The sequence below is a fragment of the Myotis lucifugus genome, unplaced genomic scaffold (genome assembly GCF_000147115.1).
Source record: "Myotis lucifugus unplaced genomic scaffold, Myoluc2.0 scaffold_1, whole genome shotgun sequence".
Taxonomy (NCBI): domain Eukaryota; kingdom Metazoa; phylum Chordata; class Mammalia; order Chiroptera; family Vespertilionidae; genus Myotis; species Myotis lucifugus.
Genome location: NW_005871049.1, coordinates 1,410,988 through 1,433,509, shown reverse-complemented (window position 1 = coordinate 1,433,509; position 22,522 = coordinate 1,410,988). Strand labels below are relative to the sequence as shown.

Genomic DNA, 22,522 nt, shown 5'->3' with positions numbered 1-22,522 from the left:
GGGGCGTTTGCCCGGGCGCGGGTGCGGGTGCGGGCCTCCCGGGTGGTCTTCCCACCGGGGGCCGGACGCGGGGCCTCCCCGGGCGCCGGGCCTGGCTCCTCGGCCTCCGGGGGCTCTCGGAGCTGCTCTCCTCCGGACCTGCGGGATGGGGCGTTTTTGCATCGTGGGGCCCCTCCCAGGCCGGAAAGCGGAGCCAGGCCTCTCTGGGCCCCGGGGAATGGAAGAGTTGGCTAATTCGATGAAAAATAAAGGGGGGGGGGGGATCCAAGCTTTTAAGAAATATGGGGACGACCAGAAATTTCTTAGGCAGGGAGGGGCCGTGACCCTGAGTCTTGGGTCCCGGGGCTGGGCCGGGGGCGTGGGGCCTTCTGCGTTTGGAGGAGGGAGTGCGACCTGGAGAGGGACGCGGTGGTCCGGTCCTCATCCCGTGGGGTTGACAGGCGCCCTCCCTTCGGTCCCGCTGGGCCTTTTCCTGCCTCGGGGCCGAGGAGCGGGCTTCCGGGGGCTGTGCTGGCGGGACGGCTGTGGGTGTCCTCCATGGGGCGGTGCTGGGGTCTGGGAGAGCGGCCCGAGGGGCTTGGTGGTGTCAGGGTGTCCCCATCGCTTGGGGCAGAACTTCTCAAGGGTTATTGGTGTGTCTGTTGGGAAAGGCAGGAAACTGCTCCTGAGGCAGTGAAATTAGGTATATACCAGGAGGACGAGTAAAAGCGATTTCCCCAGGTTCTCTGGAGACTTTTGTGAGGACTTTTAAAATAGAGCCTGAAGTTTCCCTCTGTTTTCCAGTGTGAAGTGGCACTTCTCAAAGTATTGGCAACAGCCTCTTCCCGGCTCACCGAGGTGCTTTGTTAGAGCATTTTTTTTCATTTATTAAATGAGCATTTAAAAATATGTCTATTGATTTCAGAGAGAGGGAAGGGGAGGGAGGGAGAGAGAGAAACATCAATGATGAGAATCCTTGATCGGCTGCCTCCTGCATGGCCCTTACTGAGGATCGAGCCTGCAACCCCTGTATGTGCTCGAATTCACGTGACCTCCTGTTTCAAGGGCTGATGTTCAACCATTGAGCCACACTGGCCGGGCTAAATGAGCATTTTTTGAGTGCCTACTATGTGCCAGCTGCAAACACTTTACAGCTTCCTGGACTCCTCACTGAACCACTGTCTCTGGGTGATGCTTGGGAATCCACTTTTGATACCTGGTGATTTAAATAAAGTACATTGAAGTTTGAGAACAAGTCACCTAGGGCAGAAGTGGCGAAACACAGTCAGCTGACCAAATCCAGCCTGCTGCCTGTTTTATACAGCCCATGAACTAAGAATGGCTTTTACATTTTTGAAAATGGTTGGGGAAAAGTCAAAAGAAAAATAATGTTTCATGACACATGAGAGTTATATGAAATTAAAATTTCAGTGTCCAGAAATAAAATTGTGTTGGGTCATAGCTGCTCTTGTTCATTTATATCAGTGATGGCGAACCTTTTGAGCTCGGCTTGTCAGCATTTTGAAAAACCCTAACTTAACTCTGGTGCCATGTCACATATAGAAATTTTTTGATATTTGCAACCATAGTAAAACAAAGATTTATATTTTTGATATTTATTTTATATATTTAAATGCCATTTAACAAAGAAAAATCAACCAAAAAAATGAGTTCACGTGTCACCTCTGACACGCATGTCAAAAAATGAGTTCACGTGTCACCTCTGACACGCATGTCATAGGTTCGCCATTACTGATTTATATGGTGTCTATGGCCGAGTAGCCTAAAATATTTACTGTCTTGCTCTTTGTAGATAATGTAAAGTTTGTCGACCTCTGGCTTAGGGAAAGGAGGAAATATGGTAGAAAAAAAGCATCTGTCTAGAAAAGTTGTGTTTAAAAAATTAATAGATAAAATGGGCTTAGGTAAAGTTTATTTTATTTTATATTTTTTCTAATCCTCACCAAAGACGTTTTTTCCGTTGATTTTCAGAGAGACTGGAAGGGAGGGAGGGGGAGAGACAGGGGCAGAGGTGCAGAGAGAGAGAAACGTGGATGTGAGAGAGACACATTGATTGGTTGCCTCCCATACCCCAACGTGGGGCCAGGGATTGAGCCTTGACTGGAATTGGATCCAGGACCCTTCCATCCACAAGCTGAGGCTCTATCCACTATAATGCAAAATGTTTTATAGTCTTTTGAGGTTATTATAATAACACTCTACAAATTGGCTAGGGTGTAAATTTTATTTTTATAAAAACAGGGAATGGTGTATTCTGGATTAATGCAAAGCATTTAGATAAATTTAGGCATTTAAATAGGATTTTCATAGAGATTGTGAACCCGTGCCCTTAATAAATTGGCTAACTTATGTTTCTTTTCATAGAGTGGGTGGACTCATGGACCTGATACTTTTCTCTTGAGAAATAAACTAGATCAAAAGAAAAATGGCATTTGTTGCAACACAAGGGGCCACAGTGGTTGACCAAACCACTCTGATGAAAAAATATCTTCAGTTTGTCGCAGCTCTCACAGATGTAAATACCCGTGAGTTGATCCTTTTTGTCATTAAGAAATGCATTAATTTGACTCATTCATCTCAGTTCAAAGAATGTGCACATGGAGATAAATAATAACATTAACTTCTATCCGAATTTCCTTTCTCTGCCTTGTGGAGAAGCAAAGTGATGATCATTACTCGCTAGAGCCCTGAAGAGGCACGTGTGTGTGTGTGTGTGTGTGTGTGTGTGTGTGTGTGTGTGTGTATCCTTGTCTGTGCACGTACACATGTGTGTCTGGGAGTATGAATGTGCGTGACTGGTTGTAGGGAACTAGTTATGTGCCTTCTGTTGGACTATGACAGTCAAACTGATAAGATCTGATTGCTTCTCTTATTAAATCCAGTAATTTTGAGATCATCCTTAACATAATTTCAATTACCTGATATTTTTTTGGTTATTTTACAGCTGATGAAACAAAGTTAAAAATGATGCAAGAAGTTAGCGAAAATTTTGAGGTATGATCTTTATATTTTAGGCTTTTCATTTTGAGCTAAATATTGTCCTGGGCTTTTCTATTGCTTTTCTGTCAATCTTTTTACTATAGTAACAAAAAAAACATTATCTCTGTTAATGTACTTTATTGTATTCTAAAAGTGAAATTTGCAAGTTTGTACACAGTGTTGTCCAACTTGTTCATACTAGTGATACTTGCCTTGGTTTTGGTTGTTTAATATTTCCTTTTTTTCTCTTTTTTTCTTTATTTTAGAGAGAGGAGGGAAGAGAGAGAGAAAAACATTGATTTGTTGTTCCATTTATTTATGCATTCATTGGTTGATTCTTGTATGTGCCCTGTCTGGCAATCAAAACCGGAACCTTGGCATATTGGGATGATGCTCTAACCAACTGAGCTACCCAGCCAGAGCACTTTTTTAAAATTTAGTTTAAGTGTATTTTATTTACTCACACCAGGGCATATTCATTCCATTTTTTTTAGAGAGAATGGAAGGGAAGGGGAGAGACAGAGAGAGAAACATTGATGTGAGAGAGACATATCAATTGGTTTCCTCCCATATGCAACCAGTGCTGGGGATTGAGCCTGCAACCGAGGTAGGTGCCCTTGGCTGGGAATTGAACCCGGGACTCTTCAGTCTGCAGGCCAACACTCTAACCACTGAGCAAACTGGCTAGGGTGAGGGCACATTTTTTTCATTTTTAAATATAGTAGCTCTTTTACCCATATATCCTCAGGTTGCATTCAGACTTTTGCTGTGAATTTATGTTCAGGCCATAAATGATATATTTCTATGGAATGAGAACTGGATATCAGTTTTGGCTCTATTACTTATAATTTCTGTGATCTTGATCAAGCAGTTTTTTTCCCGGGCTTTACAAACTACAATTATATTGTCCATTAGGTCCCTCAGGCTCTATTCATTTTTCAATTTTTTTCAGTTGTGTATTAGATTGGATAATTTCTAACCACTCTGCAGTCAAGTTCACTGACTGTTTTTCTGTCATCTCTAATCTGCTGGGATGCTATTTTTAAATTTCAGTTTTATATATTTAGTTTTTGCATTTAAAAATTGCAGTTATTGTACTTTCAGTTATAGAATTTTCATGTGGTTCTCTTTTTAAATATATTTTTATTGGTTTCAGAGAAGAAGGGAGAGGGAGGGAGAGATACAAACATCATTGATGAGAGAGAATCATTGATTTGCCTCCGGCGCGCCCTCTACTGGGGATTGAGCATGCAACCCAGGCATGTGCCCTTGACCGGAATTGAACCTGGGACCCTTCAGTCTGCAGGGCTGACACTCCATCAACTGAGCCAAACAGGCTAGGGCTCCATGTGGTTCTTGATAGATGTCACTTCTCTGCAGATTCCCTGCCTTTATTTATTAATTTTCATATATATATTTTTTATTATTTTTTAAATATATTTTTATTGATTTCAGAGAGGAAGGGAGAAGGGGGGGGAGAGAGAGAGAGAGAGAGAGAGAGAGAAACACCAATGATAAGAGAGAATCATTGATTGGCTGCCTCCTGCATGCCCCCTACTAGGGATTGAGCCTGCAGCTTGGGCATGTGCCCTTGATTGGAATCGATCCTGGGACCCTACAGTCCATAGGCCGATGCTCTATCCACTGAGCAAAACCAGCCAGAGCTATTTTTATTAATTTTAAATAATTTTATTGATTTCAGAGAGGAAGGGAGAGGGAGAGAGAGAAAAATCTAGGATGAGAGAGAATCATTGATCAGCTGCCTCCTGCATGCCCTCTATTGGGGATTGAGCCCACAATCTGGGCATGGGCCCTGATGGGGAATTGAACATGACATTCTGGTTCATAGATTGAGGCTCAAACACTGAGCCACACCAGCCAGGAAAAATGTTTTATAGTCTTTTGAGATTATTATAATAATAGGTGAATTCGAAGTGAAAATATATACACAAATTAAATGAGGTTTTCTTTTATTTTTGTATAATTAGAATGTAACATCATCTCCTCAATATTCTACATTCCTGGAACATATCATCCCTCGCTTTCTTACATTTCTTCAAGATGGAGAAGTTCAGTTTCTTCAGGAGAAACCAGCCCAGGTAATTTGTTTAAAACTGTCAGTGAGAAAAAAGTGTCACATAGTAGTGGTGGAGTGCGGGAAACGTGTAAACTCGGGCCGATTGTAACTGCGTATTACCAAATATTTGTTTGTAATCCACCCTAACTCTGCCTAGGGCTTTTGCCTGCTTAGTTAAATGTCTTGGTTTTTTTTTGTCAAGACCATCTCTTTTATAGTTTAAACTAGAGGCCTGGTGCATGACATTCGTGCACTCTGGGGGAGGGGGGCGTCCCCTCAGCCTGGCCTGCACCCTTTAGCAGTCCGGGAGCCCTCAGGGGATGTCCGACTGATGGCTTAGGCCCATTCCCAGTTGTAGTTTATTATCAGTAGTTATGTATAACAGGGTATTGTAAAAATTAAGTTATGAAATTTTTATTAAAATGTTTCTTATATACCATTATATTGGCTGGGCTGCAAAAATATTCGTTGTGGGCCTCTGTGACTTTGACATGCTTGATGTACACTATTACAAATGAATTGGCATATATACAAAAGAAGGAACAGTAGTCTGTTGACCCTCCCATACTCGTCCAACTGTATTCTTATTCATTTCAATTCCTGTAATTCATGGCTAATTTTGTTTTACTTATAGCTCCACCCACTCTTTTTACCTCCTGCTTGTCTTTATTATTTTAAAACAGTCCCATCACATCGGTTTTTTTTTTCTATAAATAGTTCAGTATGTGTCTCTTAAAAATATCTAAAAACATTACCATAATACCAGTGAAAATATACTGCTAAATCTTTTTATGCTGTACTAGCTCAAGATATATATATATATATATATATATGTATATATATGTGCATATATATGTTTGACCTACCATTTATTTATTTTTAAAGAATAGTTTATTGATTTGATTTTATTTAAAAAAAATATATTTTTATTGATTTCAGAGAGGAAGGGGGAGGGAGAGAGATAGAAACATCAATGATGAGAGAGAATCATTGATCGGCTGCCTCTTGCACATCCCCTACTGGGGATCGAGCCCGCAACCCAGGCATGTGCCCTTGACTGGAATTGAACCTGGGACCTTTCAGTTATCCACTGAGCCAAACTGGCTAGGACTAGTTATTGATTTTAGAGAGAGGAAGGGAGAGGGAGAAACCTCAATGTGAGAGCACATCGATCAGCTGCCTCCTGCATGCCCCCTATTGGGTATTGAGCCCATAACTTGGGCATGTGCCCTTGATTGGGAATGGAACTGGCAGTCTCCTGGTACAAGGGACGATGTCCAAGGAACTGAGCCACACCGGCTAGGGCTGATCTACCTTTCACTTGTCAGCTCCATAGTTAGAATCATGAATGATTAGTTCAGTTTATGATGAAATTAGTCATCGGGCCCAAGGTAATTGGGGAGAACATTATAGAAGCTAAACTGAGATTAAGGAGGGAGATCTCAATGAAGTTCCGTTTGTTTTGCTCTTTCATTTTAAATCCACTCTGCATTCACGCACTAGTGCCCTTTGTGCTGAAAATAAGGTGTGAAAGAGGAAAAATGTGACTCACTTGATTTGCTACACAATTGTAGAAATACTGTACTTGCTTTGGATTACATTGAAATAATATATAGGAGTGTTTCTAAAATGGGATTGATCCTGGGGTGAGGTTACCAGTGCTGGGTACGGACAGCTGTGTGACACTTGTAGAAAGCAAAAGAATTATTTTGGACCTCTTGGGAGGATTTTACATTTTTTATTTTTCTTCACCAGCAATTGCGGAAACTAGTTCTTGAAATCATTCATAGAATACCAACCAATGAACATCTTCGTCCTCATACCAAAAATGTTCTGTCTGTGATGTTTCGCTTTTTAGAGGTAACCTTTGGGAATTCTTGTTATTTTGCAATATTAAAAACTTTAAATGAGTTTCTTCATGTAAAATCTAGTGTTATACAACTGTTTCCCCTTCACTAAAGTTTCTAATGTTCATTTTCCCAACCAAATTACCATGAAAGATTATTAATTAAAGTTTTATTTTGTTTTCGTATTTTTGAGTCACTGAGAAATTGACTCTACATAGTAGAAATCTTTCTAAGTGAGTTGGGTGGTTGTTGACAAACTCGGAGTACAGGGTTCTTTGGCTTCGTGCTTTCTAGTTTTGTGTGTGTGAAGCACAGTAGGTGCTCATAAAGAGTCTCTCCAATTCTTGGGGCTAATTCATCTGGTACCTGTTAAGTTAATCCCTAAAATTGTTTTCTTGCTGTACTTGTCTTGAAGTGTTTAGAATTCTATTGTGTTTCTGGGCCCCTTGGAAAGATGAGCTTTGGAGGGGGGAGAGAATTGGATTCAGATCCTGGCTCTGTCATTTATTAGCTGTATCATGTTAGTCATGTTGCTTATCTTCTCTGAGCCGTAGCTTCCTCTAGGTATAGTGTGGATGGCACCTCATACTTAGAGAGTATGTGTGAAGTGGTAAGCACAGGGTTCAATACTTGGTGGGTGCTCAGTAATTGTTCATTCTTTTGGCAATACTTTCAAGCAGTGATAAGTGTCAGTGGGGCCATTAGACCTTAGTTCATAGTGTGACTTGCCACAAATGTCAGTTAACTTATCTGCCAGTGTTATTGATCAGAACTCACTGGTGCGCTGCCCTTCAGATGGTCCACCAAAGACCATGAAGTCTTCCTGTTTGGGCAGCGGTGTTTTATGACTTAATGAATTTTCAATAAATCAAATCTAAGTTGGTTGATGCAGTGTGTGTATAAAGAAAAATGCTTAGAAAATAGTCTTTAATCTTTAGATTAAAATAAGTCCTCAGAATTGTAACTCTTTTAAATGCTTTTTTTTTAAAAGACGGAAAATGAAGAAAACGTCCTTATTTGTCTAAGAATAATTATTGAGCTACACAAACAATTCAGGCCGCCCATCACACAAGAAGTAAGTATCCTTAGAGCATTTCTGTAGTGTGCTTGCTGACAGTTCTTTGTGCAGTGTAAAATTTTATTCTCCTTTAGTATTGACAGAACACATGGTGCTTAAAGTGTAGAAAATATATAGCCTCTTTGGGGAAAATTCTTTATAGGTTAGCAGTTACCTTTTCTATGTTGAATGAGTGTATGAGTATTTAACTGAATTTGTTTCGTCGTGTGGATATGTGTTAACTAACCAGATTGGCAGAGCTGTTTGGGTGCTTCTGGTATTCAGAAATGTCTGATGTGCCAGAAGGCTCTGATCATTTTATGTTATTCAAGGGTTAAGATGTGTTTTGAAGTCAGCTGGGTTTGAATATCCACTCTGCAACTCAGTAGCTATGTGAAACTGGGTAAACTTATAGCCATTTGGAGCCTTTTCTGTACAATGGGGACAATCACAGTATATCCTCAAAGATTGCTTGAAGAATTAAATATAAAAGTTAAAGTTCTTAACATAGTGATTAGCACCTACACAGTAAGTATTAGATACTCTGTGTTAGCAGTAATTAATACAGTGTCTTCTCTGTTGATAAGCTTAGTAAATGCCTGTTATAGATTATTTAGAAATTAGAAGCAAAACGATGAAATAGAATTCCTCCCATCTTAAAAACAATATTGATTGCCTTTCACTTTTCCCACCTTCTATATATGTAATATTTTCTACATGATTGCAATAATACTGTATATGACATTTTATATTATGATCGTTTCCCTTCACATTATATATAAGCATTTTCCCACTCAAATTCTTTATAAAATTAATTTTTCATGGATGTATAATATTCTTACATATGGGTACCCTCATTTTTGGATATGTAAAATATTTCAAAAATTTTTATTTTATGACTATGATTGAATATCTGTTTCTAGTTCAAATTGCTTCATAAACCAGAGTTATTGACAGAATTTCTAGGTCAAATGTGTTAATGTTTTAATGCTCTTGATAAATATAGTATTAAACTGATTTCCAGAAAGGTTTCAGTAGTTTATGAGCGTCTTCCTCCTATGGCAATCTCTCTAGCATGGTGTAAAGAAGTGGCATTTATTTTACTTTTTATTTCTTTTGCTCCTTCTGAATTAGAAAGCTTGTTTTCTGTTTGTCAGTCTTTTGTATTTCTTTTTTGTTCACATTCATTGCTTGTTTGTGTTTTGAGTCTGACATTTTTCTTACCTATTTTATGAGTTCTTATATATTAGGACTATTAACATTTTTCTTGCTTATTGTAAGCATTTTCTGTTTATAAATATCTTCTGTATATCTTTTTTTTTTTTAGATTCATCATTTTTTGGATTTTGTGAAACAGATTTATAAGGAGCTTCCAAAAGTAGTGGTATGGTTTTAATATTATTTGAATTTATTACTTATATTTATTTATTACTTTCTTATTCTAAAGGGATTTTGGAGCACTTGCGTTGGAGGAATAATTGGAGGATGCTAATTTTAGAATGCTAATTTTAGAGTGGGGAATGTTTATTGATAGAATCTAGGTTGATAAATCAGTCATTTAAAAAAGTAGTTCTTTTGGTTTCACTGTTTAAATTAAATACTTTAATATATTCTTATTGTAGAAATTTTGCAAAAGCAAGATAAATCCATAATGTTTTGACTTGTAAGCAACCACTGACATTGATGTTTTGTACTCTTTAAAGATGGTTGTGCTCACAATTATAAAGCCTTTTTGGAGAGGTAGTGTATGCTTTCAGCATTTTTCTGTATTATTAAATTTTTTGTTGTTGAAAGAACTCTTCCCAAGCAATGCCAACAATGTAAAAGTGTGTGGACTAGAACAGGAACATCTCCTCTCCATTTTATTTTCACTTATTAGAAGGAATCGCTATTAACAGTTTAGAACATCCAAGATCTTTTTCTGGCAGTCGTAATTTTAGTGGCCCCATAATTTTCTATCATATGCATGTACTTCAACCATCTCTCTGTTACTGGTTTTCTCATTTTTCAATTTTTTACTATCACAAATAATGCTTTGGTAAAAATTTATTGCATATAAGTCTGTTTTTACTTTAAAGAATTTTGCTAAGCTTAAAAAAATTTTTTAAGTGAACATATGGTAAAATTAACTTTTAGGTATTTTAAGGATTTTAATCTGCTAATGTGTCAAACAAAATTAATTACATTTTGAGTTATCAAATTGTGTCACCTACCATTTCAGACAGTGTTTTTTTTTTTTTTGATTACACACACACACACACACACACACACACACAGACTCATTCACATACTCATGTCAGTCAGTGTTTTTCATACGAAGCTGTTTCGTTTAATATGAGGTCAAACTCCACTGAGAACTAAGGGATGACAGTGAGGTCCTGGCCTTTAAACATGTCTTCTGTTCTTTGCTTCGGGTCTCATCTTTGTTCTCTATTTAGGAGACTATTTGAAAAGTTAATTCAAGAGGGACTAGCTCCTAGTTTCTTATCACTGGAGGGATGGGGGCCATTCTCCTTGCCTCACTGAGGTTTAATGTAACCTGGCATGCATTTCATCTTTCCTCAGCCAGGAAGGAGCAAAATATACTTAGGACAAGTTTTTATTTTCTGTTGTGGAAGGTGGAGAAATGTTGTCTCTGTCACGTTGTCTTTTTGGTATTGAATAGAGTGGATCTCAAGTACTATGGGATTGAGCAGGATACATGTGTCAGGGCTATTTTGTGAAGGAATGTTGTGTATGACTTTATTAGGAAAAACCATTTCTCTTGTTCTTATGTAGAACCGCTACTTTGAGAACCCTCAGGTGATCCCTGAGAACACAGTCCCTCCCCCAGAAATGGTTGGTATGATTACAGCAATTGCTGTGAAGGTCAATCCTGAGCGTGAGGACAGTGAGACGAGAACAGTAAGTTTTTCCAATTGTTTTGCTTTTGTTTTTAACTATGTCTCTCTACTTGGTAGACAAATATATGAGAGAGTGACTTTTTAAACTGCTTAAGTTTTTTGTTTTCTTCCTTAAACACTTGGAGGCATTTAAGATGAACAAGTGTGTATGCATGAGAGAGCATCACTGATTTTACTGTGCAGCCTCTGAGTGGTGAAAATGAACTCTTGCTTTCATGCAAAGGTATAAACAAAATTGTAGTGCAAGTCCAGAGCACCTGTTGGAAAGAGCAGCTGACCAGTCTCCGTTCCATCCTTAGTATTGATATTTATGAGTCCCTTTAAACTACATATAAATTATAGTTCAGTCCCTGGGAGCCTGGGCTCTGGGGACAGAAGTGCTGGGATGATGTTCTGGCCCCAACACTTGGGTTTTCTGACTATAGGAAAGTTCATGAACCTTTGTTTTGGCCTTAATTTTCCCTCTCATTATCTGAAAAACTTGTCTTGTGGAATTTTTTGAAGGTAATGCTAGTAATTGTCTGCAGGTAATGTATTTGTAATCTCTGCCACATAGGTAATGTGTATTGAGCATTTGTTGACTATATTTTTATGATTGAATTAAGAATATCATTTGTATTTGCTTTACTGCAATGGTTTTACAGAATGTTTTATTAATCCTCACCTGAGAATATTTTTTTCCATTGATCTTTAGAGAGATTGGAAGGGAGAGGGAGAAATCCATATGAGAGAAACACATGGATTGGTTGCCTCTGCACATGCCCTGACCAGGGCCAAGGATTAAGCCTGCAACTGAGCTACATACCCTTGACCAGAATCAAACTCGGAATCGAACTCAGGGTCCTTCAGTCCGTGGGCTGACGCCGTAACTATTGAGCAAAACTGGCTAGGGCTGCAGAATGTTTGAATTTGTGCTAGGATAAATAAGAAACTGCATTTTGAATAAAAATAAAGCTTTCATTTCTTTGCTCTTCTTGAATTACAAACTTGTTTTCTGTTTATGAGTCTTTGTTTTGTTTTGCTTGTCTGTTCCTATTAATTGCCCATTTGTATGAGTGTGACATTTTCCTTACCTGTTTTTTTTTTTTTTTTTTTTTAATATATTTTATTGATTTTTTTACAGAGAGGAAGGGAGAGAGTTAGAAACATCGATGAGAGAGAAACATTGATCAGCTGCCTCCTGCACATCTCCTACTGGGGATGTGCCCGCAACCCAGGTACATGCCCTTGACCGGAATCGAACCTGGGACCTTTCAGTCCGCAGGCCGACGCTCTATCCACTGAGCCAAACCGGTTTCGGCTTCCTTACCTGTTTTATGAATTCTTTATATTAGGACTATTAATTTTTTTTCTTAAGTTTATTGCAAGCATTTTCTGTTTGAATATTTTGAATAAAACTGGGTAAATATGCACTTTCTGCTATTGCTCTTTTAAGTAAAATACTAGATACTAATTTAAAATTTTTCTCAGATGGCCCTGGCAGGGTCGCTTAGTTGGTTGGAGCGTAATCCTGTACACCAAAAACGTTGCAGGTTCTTTTCCTTGGTTGGGGCACATGCAGGAGGCAGCCGATCGATGTTTCTTTCTCTCCCTCTCTCCCTTCTTCTCTTTCTAAAAATCAATAAAAACATATCTTCTGAGGATTAAAAAAATACACACACACACACACACACACACACACGTGTGTGTGTGTGTATATATAAATTTTTCTCAGGTGATTTGAATTTCTAAGTTTTGACAAATTTTCCCGAAGTTATTTACTACAGGTGATTACATTAGGAAATATAAAAACCTCTATTAAATCATAGTTCTATGTACTTTATTTTAAAAATAGTTTGATTCTTTCCCCACAGATATTTACAAAGATGTATCAGCATTTTCTATTCCTTTTATTTCAGTGGGGCAATGCTCAGTAGTGGGGTACTGACTGGGGCTGTTTTAAGTGCCACCAGGATAACCACAGTCTGCTTGTTTTCTCTTTCAGCATTCCATCATTCCAAGAGGATCTCTTTCTCTGAAAGTATTGGCAGAATTGCCAATTATTGTTGTTTTAATGTATCAGGTATGTGTATTGTTACTAGTTTCTTGGGTTTTTGGCTTCTTATTTTATGATAAAGTTCACATCTAATAATCTGTGGCAAATAGATGTGTATGATACACACATGCTAACTCCTGTAGTTTCTTTGGTATGCCAAATTATTTTGCTATGCAGGAAGTGTAAAAGCATGAAAATCTGATGTGTTTGCTTTTAGCTCTACAAACTGAATATCCACAATGTTGTTGCTGAATTTGTGCCCCTGATCATGAATACCATTGCAATTCAGGTGTCTGCACAAGCCAGGTGAGATTTCTTTGGACAGTGACAAAGCTGACTGTCACATTGCTTTAATTCCAAGTAAAAATACATGCTGTAATTATTCGTAAGACATAAAATTTTTAAGTGATAAAATTTTGGGCAAATTATATTTTTTACTTTTTGAACTTGTATTTCAATGATGATAGTTATAGTTATTTTACTCCTTATTTAAAAAGATGAGCTAAAGGTATTAAACCTTGGTTTTTGGTGTTTCATAAATTTAGAACTATTATTAGGAATTACTATATTCTAGATTTCTATCTGTGGGATCTCTAAACCTTTCTCGCCTTAAGCCTTTCTTTGTTCTTGCTGTTCCTTTCAGCATGAGTGCTAGAATGTTCTTTACCCCCTTAATTCCCCCACCCATCACTCTAGGTCAGTGGTCGGCAAACTGGCCCCTTGAGTGTGGCTCTTCCACAAAATACCACGTGCGGGCGCGCACGTGCAGTGCGATTGAAACTTCGTGGCCCATGCCACGGGGCCAAAGAGCCGTATGTGGCTCATGAGCCGCGGTTTGCCGACCACTGCTCTAGGTGAACCATATTCATTCTCTCAGTGAAACTTTTTCTCAAACTTTATACATTTCCTCTTAAGACCTTTAACACTCACTTTCTTGTGGCTATTTGGCTCGGTGTCATTTGAGGGCAGGATCTGAGGGTGAATGAGTGTTAACATCCTCTGTGGCCCTAGCATCGGCTCTTATTGAGTAAATAGATAGCCTAACACTGTTTGGATGAGTGGCTTTATGGGATAAACATTGTAACTGCTATGGAATGAATGACTTAGAGAACTGCTTGCTTTATGACTCTAAACCCTTTATATTATTTGGAAATGCATAACAGTGAAGAGTGTAACTGTTGCTGCTATGTTCTGGTCTGTGCAGAAATCAGACTTTTGGGCTCAGTAATTATTATAGGCTTTTAATTAATGTTAATGTCACCTAAAGAGTTAAGAGCTAATAATGCAAATTTTATTTATTTCTCATTCAGGCAACATAAGCTTTACAACAAGGAGTTGTATGCTGATTTCATTGCTGCTCAGATTAAAACATTGTCGTTTTTAGCTTATATCATCAGAATTTACCAGGTAAGTTCATTTATTTAAAAAAAAATATTTTTACTGATTTCAGAGAGGAAGGGAGAGGGAGAGAGAGACAGAAACACCAATGACGTGAAAGAATCATTGATCAGCTGCTTTCTGCAGGTCCCCACTGGGGATTGAGCCCAAACCCTTGGGCATGTGCCCTGACTGGGAATTGAACGGTGACCTCCTGGTGCATAGGTCGATGCTCAACCACTGAGCCATGCCAGCTGGGCATGACTTGTTTTAAGTTAGGTTTCTTGAGCTATAATTTACATACAATAAAGTTCACCTTTTATAGGTAAACAGTTCTATGATTGACAAATGCATATAGTTTGGTACCACCAACACATCAAAATATAAAATGCTTCCATCAACCCCTCAAAATTTTTCTTTTGTACATTTGTAGTCCACTTTCTCCTCCCACTTTCAGGCTCTATCAAGCACTAAAAATGGAGCTTTTGGTTTTAAAAATTTTAGTTAGGTACCCCTTGATATTTTAGTCAGCTTGAGTCACTATGGTGAGTTGTCTTGCTAAAACACCTCAAAAAGAGATTGTGATTAGAACTTATTCTGAGTTGATTAAGCATGTTTTTGGTGTCGTTCAGAACTTACATTAATGGGATGACATACTAAAGAGTATCTTTTTTTAAAATTTTAATATTTCTCCCTCCTTCTCCTTAGCATAGTATATATTCACTGTTGAAAGTTGAGAAAAGTACAAAAAAAGATGTCTATAACCCCATTATGTAAAATAAACTGCTATATATGTTTCTAACCATCCTTCTAGTATGGCAGTATGCACACACAAACTATTAAAAATTTTTGTATAGTACTTGTTTATTAGGCCTGTTAATTCCTGGGGGTCCTTTGAGCCAAGTTTAGTTTTACTGAATTTTTAAAAAAGTTTATAAATTTTGGGTTTTTCTTAATATCCACCAGTCAATGTAACTGTTGTTTTCCTCTTGTTTTTACAGGAGTTGGTGACTAAGTACTCTCAGCAAATGGTAAAAGGAATGTTACAGTTGCTTTCAAATTGCCCAGCAGAGACTGCACACCTCAGAAAGGAGCTTCTAATTGCTGCAAAGCACATCCTCACGACAGAGCTAAGAAACCGTATGTCTTTTGTCTGGAATTCTGACACGAGTGCCATCTACATCTTTGGGGGTGGCCGGCACTCTGCTGACATTCCATTGTTTTTTGTTTTTACATTAAGAGTTTGTTAAGGGAACTTACATAGGAGATGTGTCTTGGGCAGCAGAAGGTGACATGGGTATCCTTCTGATACTTCCTTGTTGTGGGAGTCTTTAGCTCACTCCAGTGCTTATATTTTAGGCTCAACTTGTCCTTTTCTTATTGTTGTCTTGAGTTTATTCTTACCCCCTTTCTCTGTCTGTCTGCCTCCCTCTCCTCCTACCTCTGAGCCTGCCACCAGGGTCCTCTCTTTATCTTGTCAACGATCTCATAATGAACGTGATGATATCCTCAGCATCGCTTACTTATGTTCTGAGTCTTCCTTGGTACCTTTTTGCTTTTCTTTTTTTTTTTTTTTTTAAATATATTTTATTGATTTTTCACAGAGAGGAAGGGAGAGGGATAGAGAGTTAGAAACATCGATGGGAGAGAAACATCGATCAGTTGCCTCTTGCACATCTCCTACTGGGGATGTGCCTGCAACCAAGGTACATGCCCTTGGCCGGAATCGAACCTGGGACCTTTCAGTCCGCAGGCCGACGCTCTATCCACTGAGCCAAACCGGTTAGGGCGCCTTTTTGCTTTTCAACAGCATATCTTTCGAAATTGCAAATAGCCATTTGCTCTCAGACTTTACAATATGGGAAGGAAACAATGATTTCTTTCTCCGTGCTGTGAAATAATGAATTGGTTCTGTTTCAATGCACAAGACCGATACTTGCTTTTTGCTAATCTGATAATTACACTTTTTCTATCAGTTATTGAATTTTAATTGTTAAATACTTTTCATATTTGATATATTCAAATCATTAGGTTGAAGTTACATCCTAATTGTTTTGTTATGATAATCATTTCCCCCAGTAATTTTTTTAATATTAAATGCTTTATATGCTTGTAAATTAGAGCATGGGTAAAACTGAGATTGGGCTTCCTTATATAGTTTTTAAGGGTACAGTTGAGTGTTTACACTTGAATTAACACAGTAAAGAAAGCTCAGATATTTTTGTGTTATTAAAATACAAATTATAGTGTGCCTCTTGTATGTAGATATTGCTGAAAGGAAGATAGACTTAAACATTATTTTGAAATGTAACACATAGAAAAGTGCACCAAAAATAATGTATGATTTCACCAGAAATTATGGAACAAACATAAGTGCAAGTATCACCCAGGTTGAGAACTTGAGCATTGCCAGTGCTCACAGCCCACTCGCCTTGAGAGCTGACTGCCATCGGGACTTGTCTGGTGGCAGCTTCCTTTGCTTTTTGCCTTTCCTATGTGTTCATCTCTAATAGCAAAATAGAATAATTTTATTTTCTATTTACTTTTATTTTTAAAATAAAATTTTTAATTGATTTTTACAGAGAGAGGAAGGGAGAGGAGGGGAGGGAGGAAGAGGAGGGGAGGGAAGGAGGGAAAGAGAGAGAGAGAGAGAGAGAGAGAGAGAGAAACATCGATGTGAGAGAAGCATTGGTTGGTTGCCTCCTGTATACACCCCAGCTAGGATCAAACTTGCCACCTGGGTATGTGCCCTGACTGGGAATTGAACCAGTGACCTTTCGGTGCATAGGATGGTGCTCAACCAGCTGAAGAATTTTAAAAGAAACATTTTAAATCTACTGAAGTTATTGGGTTGTGCCTTGAGTACTATTCTCACAGTAACTTTCGGTATTCTGCCGTTTAAGTAAAAGGATTTTGGAGGTGCATTTGGGAGTTTTGTAGCAAGAGGTTTCTACTTCTTGAAGTGCTGATGGATTAAAAACTCCTCATGCTTTCCATCACGCACAGCCAGGCTCTCTGAGGTCATACGGCTTGGTTTCAGTTTTAGGGAACCTGTTCCACAAAGATCAGCAGGTTTCCAAAATGCTACTCTCCAGGGATTGATCACATTAGCCTTGTTGAATTCAGCCTTTAGGATACTTTATTTTAAAGCCCATAGTAGCTCTTGAAGTTAATAGGTGATAGCATCACATTTCAAAAAAGATTTTATTAGAAGAAACATGGAAAGAATCTTGTTAAATATTAACCACATTATTATAAAACTAGAGGCCCGATGCACAAAATTTGTGCATGGGGGCGAGGTGTGTCCCTCAGCCCAGCCTGCATCCTCTCCAATCTGGGACATCCCTCTCACAATCCAGGACTGCTGGCTCCCAACTGCTCGCCTGCCTGCCTGCCTGATTGCCCCTAACCTCTTCTGCCTGCCAGCCTGATCATCCCCTAACCACTCCCCTGCCAGCCTGATCGTGCCTAACTGCTCCCCTGCTGGCCCCGTCACCCCTAACTTCCCTCCCTTGCCAGCCCTGTCATCCCAACTGCCCTCCACTGCAGGCCTGGTCGCCCCCAACTGCCCTCCCCTGCAGGCCTGGTTCCCCCCAATTGCCCTCCCCTACAGGCCTGGTTGCCCCCAGCTGCCCTCCCCTGCAGGCCTGATTGCCCACAACTGCCCTCCCTGGCTGGCCATCTTGTGTCCACATGGGGGTGGCCATCTTGTGTGTTGGAGTGATGGTCAATTTGCCTATTACTCTTTTATTAGGATGAAAAAATGTACGCACATAGTTACATTTCACACATCCACTAACATTTTCGCATAGCTTAATGTTTTGGCATCTCAGATGATATCAAATGGTAACACATTTGCTCTAATTCTGAAGAGCAGTAGTTTTAGAAAACCGGATGGTTTAACAAAGTTACCCATTTTCCCAGAGATTCTGGTTCTTGGTCATGAGGGGGATCTGGAAACCAATGCTGTGCCACTTAATTTTTTATCCCTTCTCCTTGATCTTATCCCCTAGCCCAGTGGTTCTCAACCTTGGCTGTACATTAGAATCACCTGGCAATCTTTTTAAAATTCTGATTTCTGGGCCTCATCCCCCGGAAATTCTGTTTCTTTGTTACTAATGTTGTGGCCCCACCCTATAACAAATGTGCAGCCAAGGTTGAGAACCACTGCCCTAGCCAGTCCTCCAGCATGAGACATCTGTGCCCTTTGCACCTTTCCCTCTGTGCCTCCTTCCTCTTGGCCACTTCACTGAGGACAGTCCAGGGATGTTCCCTCCTCCGACCTGGGAGGGACTCCCTGTGCTGCCGTACTTGGTTATTAACTGGAGACGTGCACTGTGTTTCTCCAATGTACATATTTCTTTTATATCTTTGACTCTCAGCTGTTTGCTGGTGAAGAATGTACTTTATTTTTTTTTATTGTTTTTTTTACAGTGATTAGAATGTACTTTTTTTTGATTGAAGCTGGCCATAATGGCAGGCTTGCTCCAGAATCTGAATGTCCTTTGGATGTTTGTGGCCCGAGTTCCCCAAGGGGCATATGGACTAGAGGCCTAGAAAATGCAGGTTGCTATCCTGTCTGCACATCCTCAGAAATGTGAATTGTCCCTGAGTGACCAGTCTTTCTGGTCTTGAGGCCTGCAGGGGGGAGGGAGAAGGGTTGGTGATGGTTCTCTCTGCAGGACTGGAGGAACAGAGGAGCCCCATCAGTTTCTAGTCAGTTTCATCCAGGGAGTTGGGACCCCTAAGCCCATTTCTTTGAGAACACTGAAATTTCCCAGATCTTTGTAATTTATTATTCTCCATGATGACTAACAATAAAATGTTTAAGAAGGGCGACCCCAGGGGCATTTAGGAGACACTGCCCCCTTCTCAGACAGGTTTCGGTTGATGGTGGCAGCTTTTAAGGATGAAGGAATGTGCCTCCAGTGAAGTATTGGGGGCGAGTTCTCTGCGGGGGCATATGAAGCTGGTGTTCTTAGTCTATTCTGACACTGAATGTCAGCAGATGGCTCATGCGGCTCAGTAAAGCCAATGTGACTAAAATACAGCGTGCGTGCCTTTCTCTTCACCCTTTTTAAAATCTGGATTGCTAATTGACTGCAGGTTGGCTACTATGAAAGTACTGTTATGTAATGTGTAATTGGTTTAGTTGGTGATATATGCAATGGGTGTTTGTGTTCTAGAGTTCATCCCTTGCATGGACAAGCTGTTTGATGAATCCATACTAATTGGTTCAGGATATACTGCTCGAGAGACGCTCAGGTATGAGATTAAACCCACGAAATCGGCTGATGAAATGCGAGGGAGGGGTGATTTCTGGCACTTTATGCTGCAAGCGTTTCAACAAGCACTGGCTGTTGGGCTCTCACTTTCATTGAATTTAGAATTGCAGGAATTTTTGAAATGCCTTCAGTTGCTTTTTGTGCTTTAGCTTAAAGGGAAAAATCAGAGTAGTCATTTAGATTTTAACGTAGGTATAACTTTATCTGGCTAGCATTCCTTTTTTTTTCTTTTTGTTTTATTTTTGCTTCCTATATAATAAATTAATCTTTTCATTATAAAAGAATATTTTATAACCTACCAAGAAGAAAGAAGGGAAGAAAACTTTTTGGTCCTGCTCTAGGAGCTCAAGTAACACAAATAATATCTTGATGTATTTCCTTCTAGTTTTTATTTTAGGCATTTTAGACAAATGTAGTTATGATCATGTTTATTGTTTCTCAAGGAGAAAATTAACATTTAGTCATCTTTAAAATGTAAAATTAATCAACATTAGTAATTTTTTGGCTTTAATAAGCGAGGTGTGATGGATCTTTTGAAAAACATGCAGTACACTATGAATATGATGTAGACCATATAAAAGTTATAAAATAGTAAGTAAGACATTCTTTATAACTTGGGGTTGAACCTTCCTGTTGTTGGACATTAGATCATGTCACTGCTGCTAGAAACTCTCCAGTGGCTTTCTGTTGCCATTAGACAAAGACAAAATCCAAACTCTTGTTTTTTAAATATATTTTTATATTTCAGAATGGAAGAGAGAGTGGGTGAGAGATAGAAACATTGATGATGAGAAAGAATCACTGATTGGCAGCCTCCTGCACACCCCGTACTGGGGATCAAGCCCACAGTCAGGCATGTGCCCCAACCAGGAATCAAACTGTGACCTCCTGGTTCACAGGTCCACACTCAACCACTGAGCCATGCTGTCTGGGCAAAACCCAGACTATTGACTGTGGTGTGCAACTCCCATGGGATTTGGCTCTTCCCTCCCCACTCAAACTGCTGTAGCCACACTGGCCTCTTAGCTCCTTGGCTATTCTAGGCCGTTCCCATTCAGAGCTTTGTCTTCCCTGTTTCCTCCATCTGGAAATATCCTTACCTTTTTGCCCTAAGGCTGCTTATTGACCTTAAGGTCTCAGTGTCAATGTCACCTCAAAGGGACTTTGTCGGGCATCCTATCTTAGAGTGGTTTTCCCACCTTTCTTACAGTGCTCTTTTCACATCTCCAAGCACTAACCAATTTATATACTTTGCCTGTGTATTTCCTCTCCTGAAAATAAGCTTCCTGAGGACAGAGTTTCTATTTATCTTGGTCACTGTGGTATCCTTGGTGTCTAGCCCAATATCTGGCAGGTGTCCAATTGTTTAGTGAGTGAAAGCACTTTATAACCCTGACGTTTGTGTCTCTATAAAAAGGCCCCGTACCAGGTAGGGCAAAAGTAGGTTTACAGTTGTTCTTATGGAAAGTAATACAATAATTAATAAATCATAATACAAAATAAACTGTTTTTACATACTTGCAACTATAAACCTATTTTTGCCCTGCCCTGTATATAAGGTATTAATTGATACATACTATTTATCTTTGAGCAACAAAATCCATTCAGTGCATAATTGAGCTCATGTTAATTCTGTGTGCTAGTGTTGCTATGACATGCATGAATTTGGAAAGTAAAGATTTAAACACCAAGATTAGAGTGTCAGCTGTGTAGCTGGGGAAACCGGAAAGCTATAAAGCAGTGATGGCGAACCTATGACACGTGTGTCAGAGGTGACACGCGAACTCATTTTTTTGGTTGATTTTCCTTTGTTAAATGGCATTTAAATATATAAAATAAATATCAAACATATAAATCTTTGTTTTACTATGGTTGCAAATATCAAAAAATTTCTATATGTGACACGGCACCAGAGTTAAGTTAGGGTTTTTCAAAATGCTGACACGCTGAGCTCAAAAGGTTCGCCATCACTGCTATAAAGTGTGCCCCAAATGTCCTATCCCAGTGGTGGTGTTCCTGGGCAGGTAATGGTAGGGAGGGTGGCTTGGAGATGTGGTCCTGGGGGAACGTTGAGATGCACACTAGCAGACGTCTCTTCCCACAGGCCCCTCGCCTACAGCACTCTGGCTGACCTCGTGCACCACGTTCGTCAGCATCTGCCCCTCAGTGACCTCTCCCTCGCTGTCCAACTCTTTGCCAAGAACATTGATGACGAGTCCCTGCCCAGCAGCATCCAGACCATGTCCTGCAAGCTCCTGCTGAACCTGGTGGACTGCATCCGCTCCAAGAGCGAACAGGAGAGCGGCAACGGGAGAGATGTCCTGATGCGGATGCTGGAGGTACCAGCTCTCCAGATAGGTCCCCATGCTCTTTAATCCCACTTGCTGCTGAGCTTGTACCAGTGCTTTACTGGCAAGTTTATGGAGCTGCCAGTTTGCCTGGCGTGACCCTAGGCATTTGATTACTTTGGTTTAAATCCCTGCTCCCCCATTAACTAGTCAAGTGTGTGTGAGTGGGATGCTGAACTTCTCTTCTAACCAGGGATACTCTCTGTCTGTTGTATAGGGTTGTTATGAGAGACAAATAAAACAGCACATGAGACCTCTGAGTACAGTCTGGCAAGGGTCCTGAGACACCACATAGTATAGTGCTCAGATAGCTGAGAACATCTCTGGCGAGGTGCCCCATTGGGGATGTGGGTGAGGGATAAAGTGTGATGCCTGCTGCCAGCAGGCAATTGTATGGACCATGGAGCAGTTTTTGTCCTGCCTGTCTGGCCAGTTGTCAGCTGTCCTGAGTGGGGTCTTCACCGGTGTAGTGGAGATAGTGATACATTGATAGTTACCGGAGGGGAAAAATAGCACACTCTCTTTTTATACAAAGCAGAATGATTTCAGCAGATGGTTTCAGAGAGTGTTTCTTATCCTGTCTTCTGATAGGGTTGTTGACCATTTTAAAAGAA

The 22,522-nt window shown here is 39.8% G+C and overlaps 1 protein-coding gene across 1 annotated transcript in view; it reads left to right on the top strand.

Annotated features, from left to right (window-relative positions):
• Positions 1 to 350: 350 nt before the first annotated feature.
• LOC102421810 (transformation/transcription domain-associated protein) overlaps positions 351 to 22,522 on the top strand; it is a 116,575-nt gene continuing 94,403 nt past the window's right edge. The window contains 14 exon segments of the mRNA XM_023752710.1: positions 351 to 837; positions 2,365 to 2,525; positions 2,945 to 2,994; positions 4,968 to 5,078; positions 6,812 to 6,916; positions 7,895 to 7,978; positions 9,288 to 9,344; positions 10,739 to 10,864; positions 12,848 to 12,925; positions 13,116 to 13,204; positions 14,209 to 14,305; positions 15,277 to 15,415; positions 19,462 to 19,540; positions 21,665 to 21,899. Of these exon segments, the coding sequence (XP_023608478.1) occupies positions 2,426 to 2,525; positions 2,945 to 2,994; positions 4,968 to 5,078; positions 6,812 to 6,916; positions 7,895 to 7,978; positions 9,288 to 9,344; positions 10,739 to 10,864; positions 12,848 to 12,925; positions 13,116 to 13,204; positions 14,209 to 14,305; positions 15,277 to 15,415; positions 19,462 to 19,540; positions 21,665 to 21,899 (1,350 nt within the window). The 5' untranslated portion in view covers positions 351 to 837; positions 2,365 to 2,425.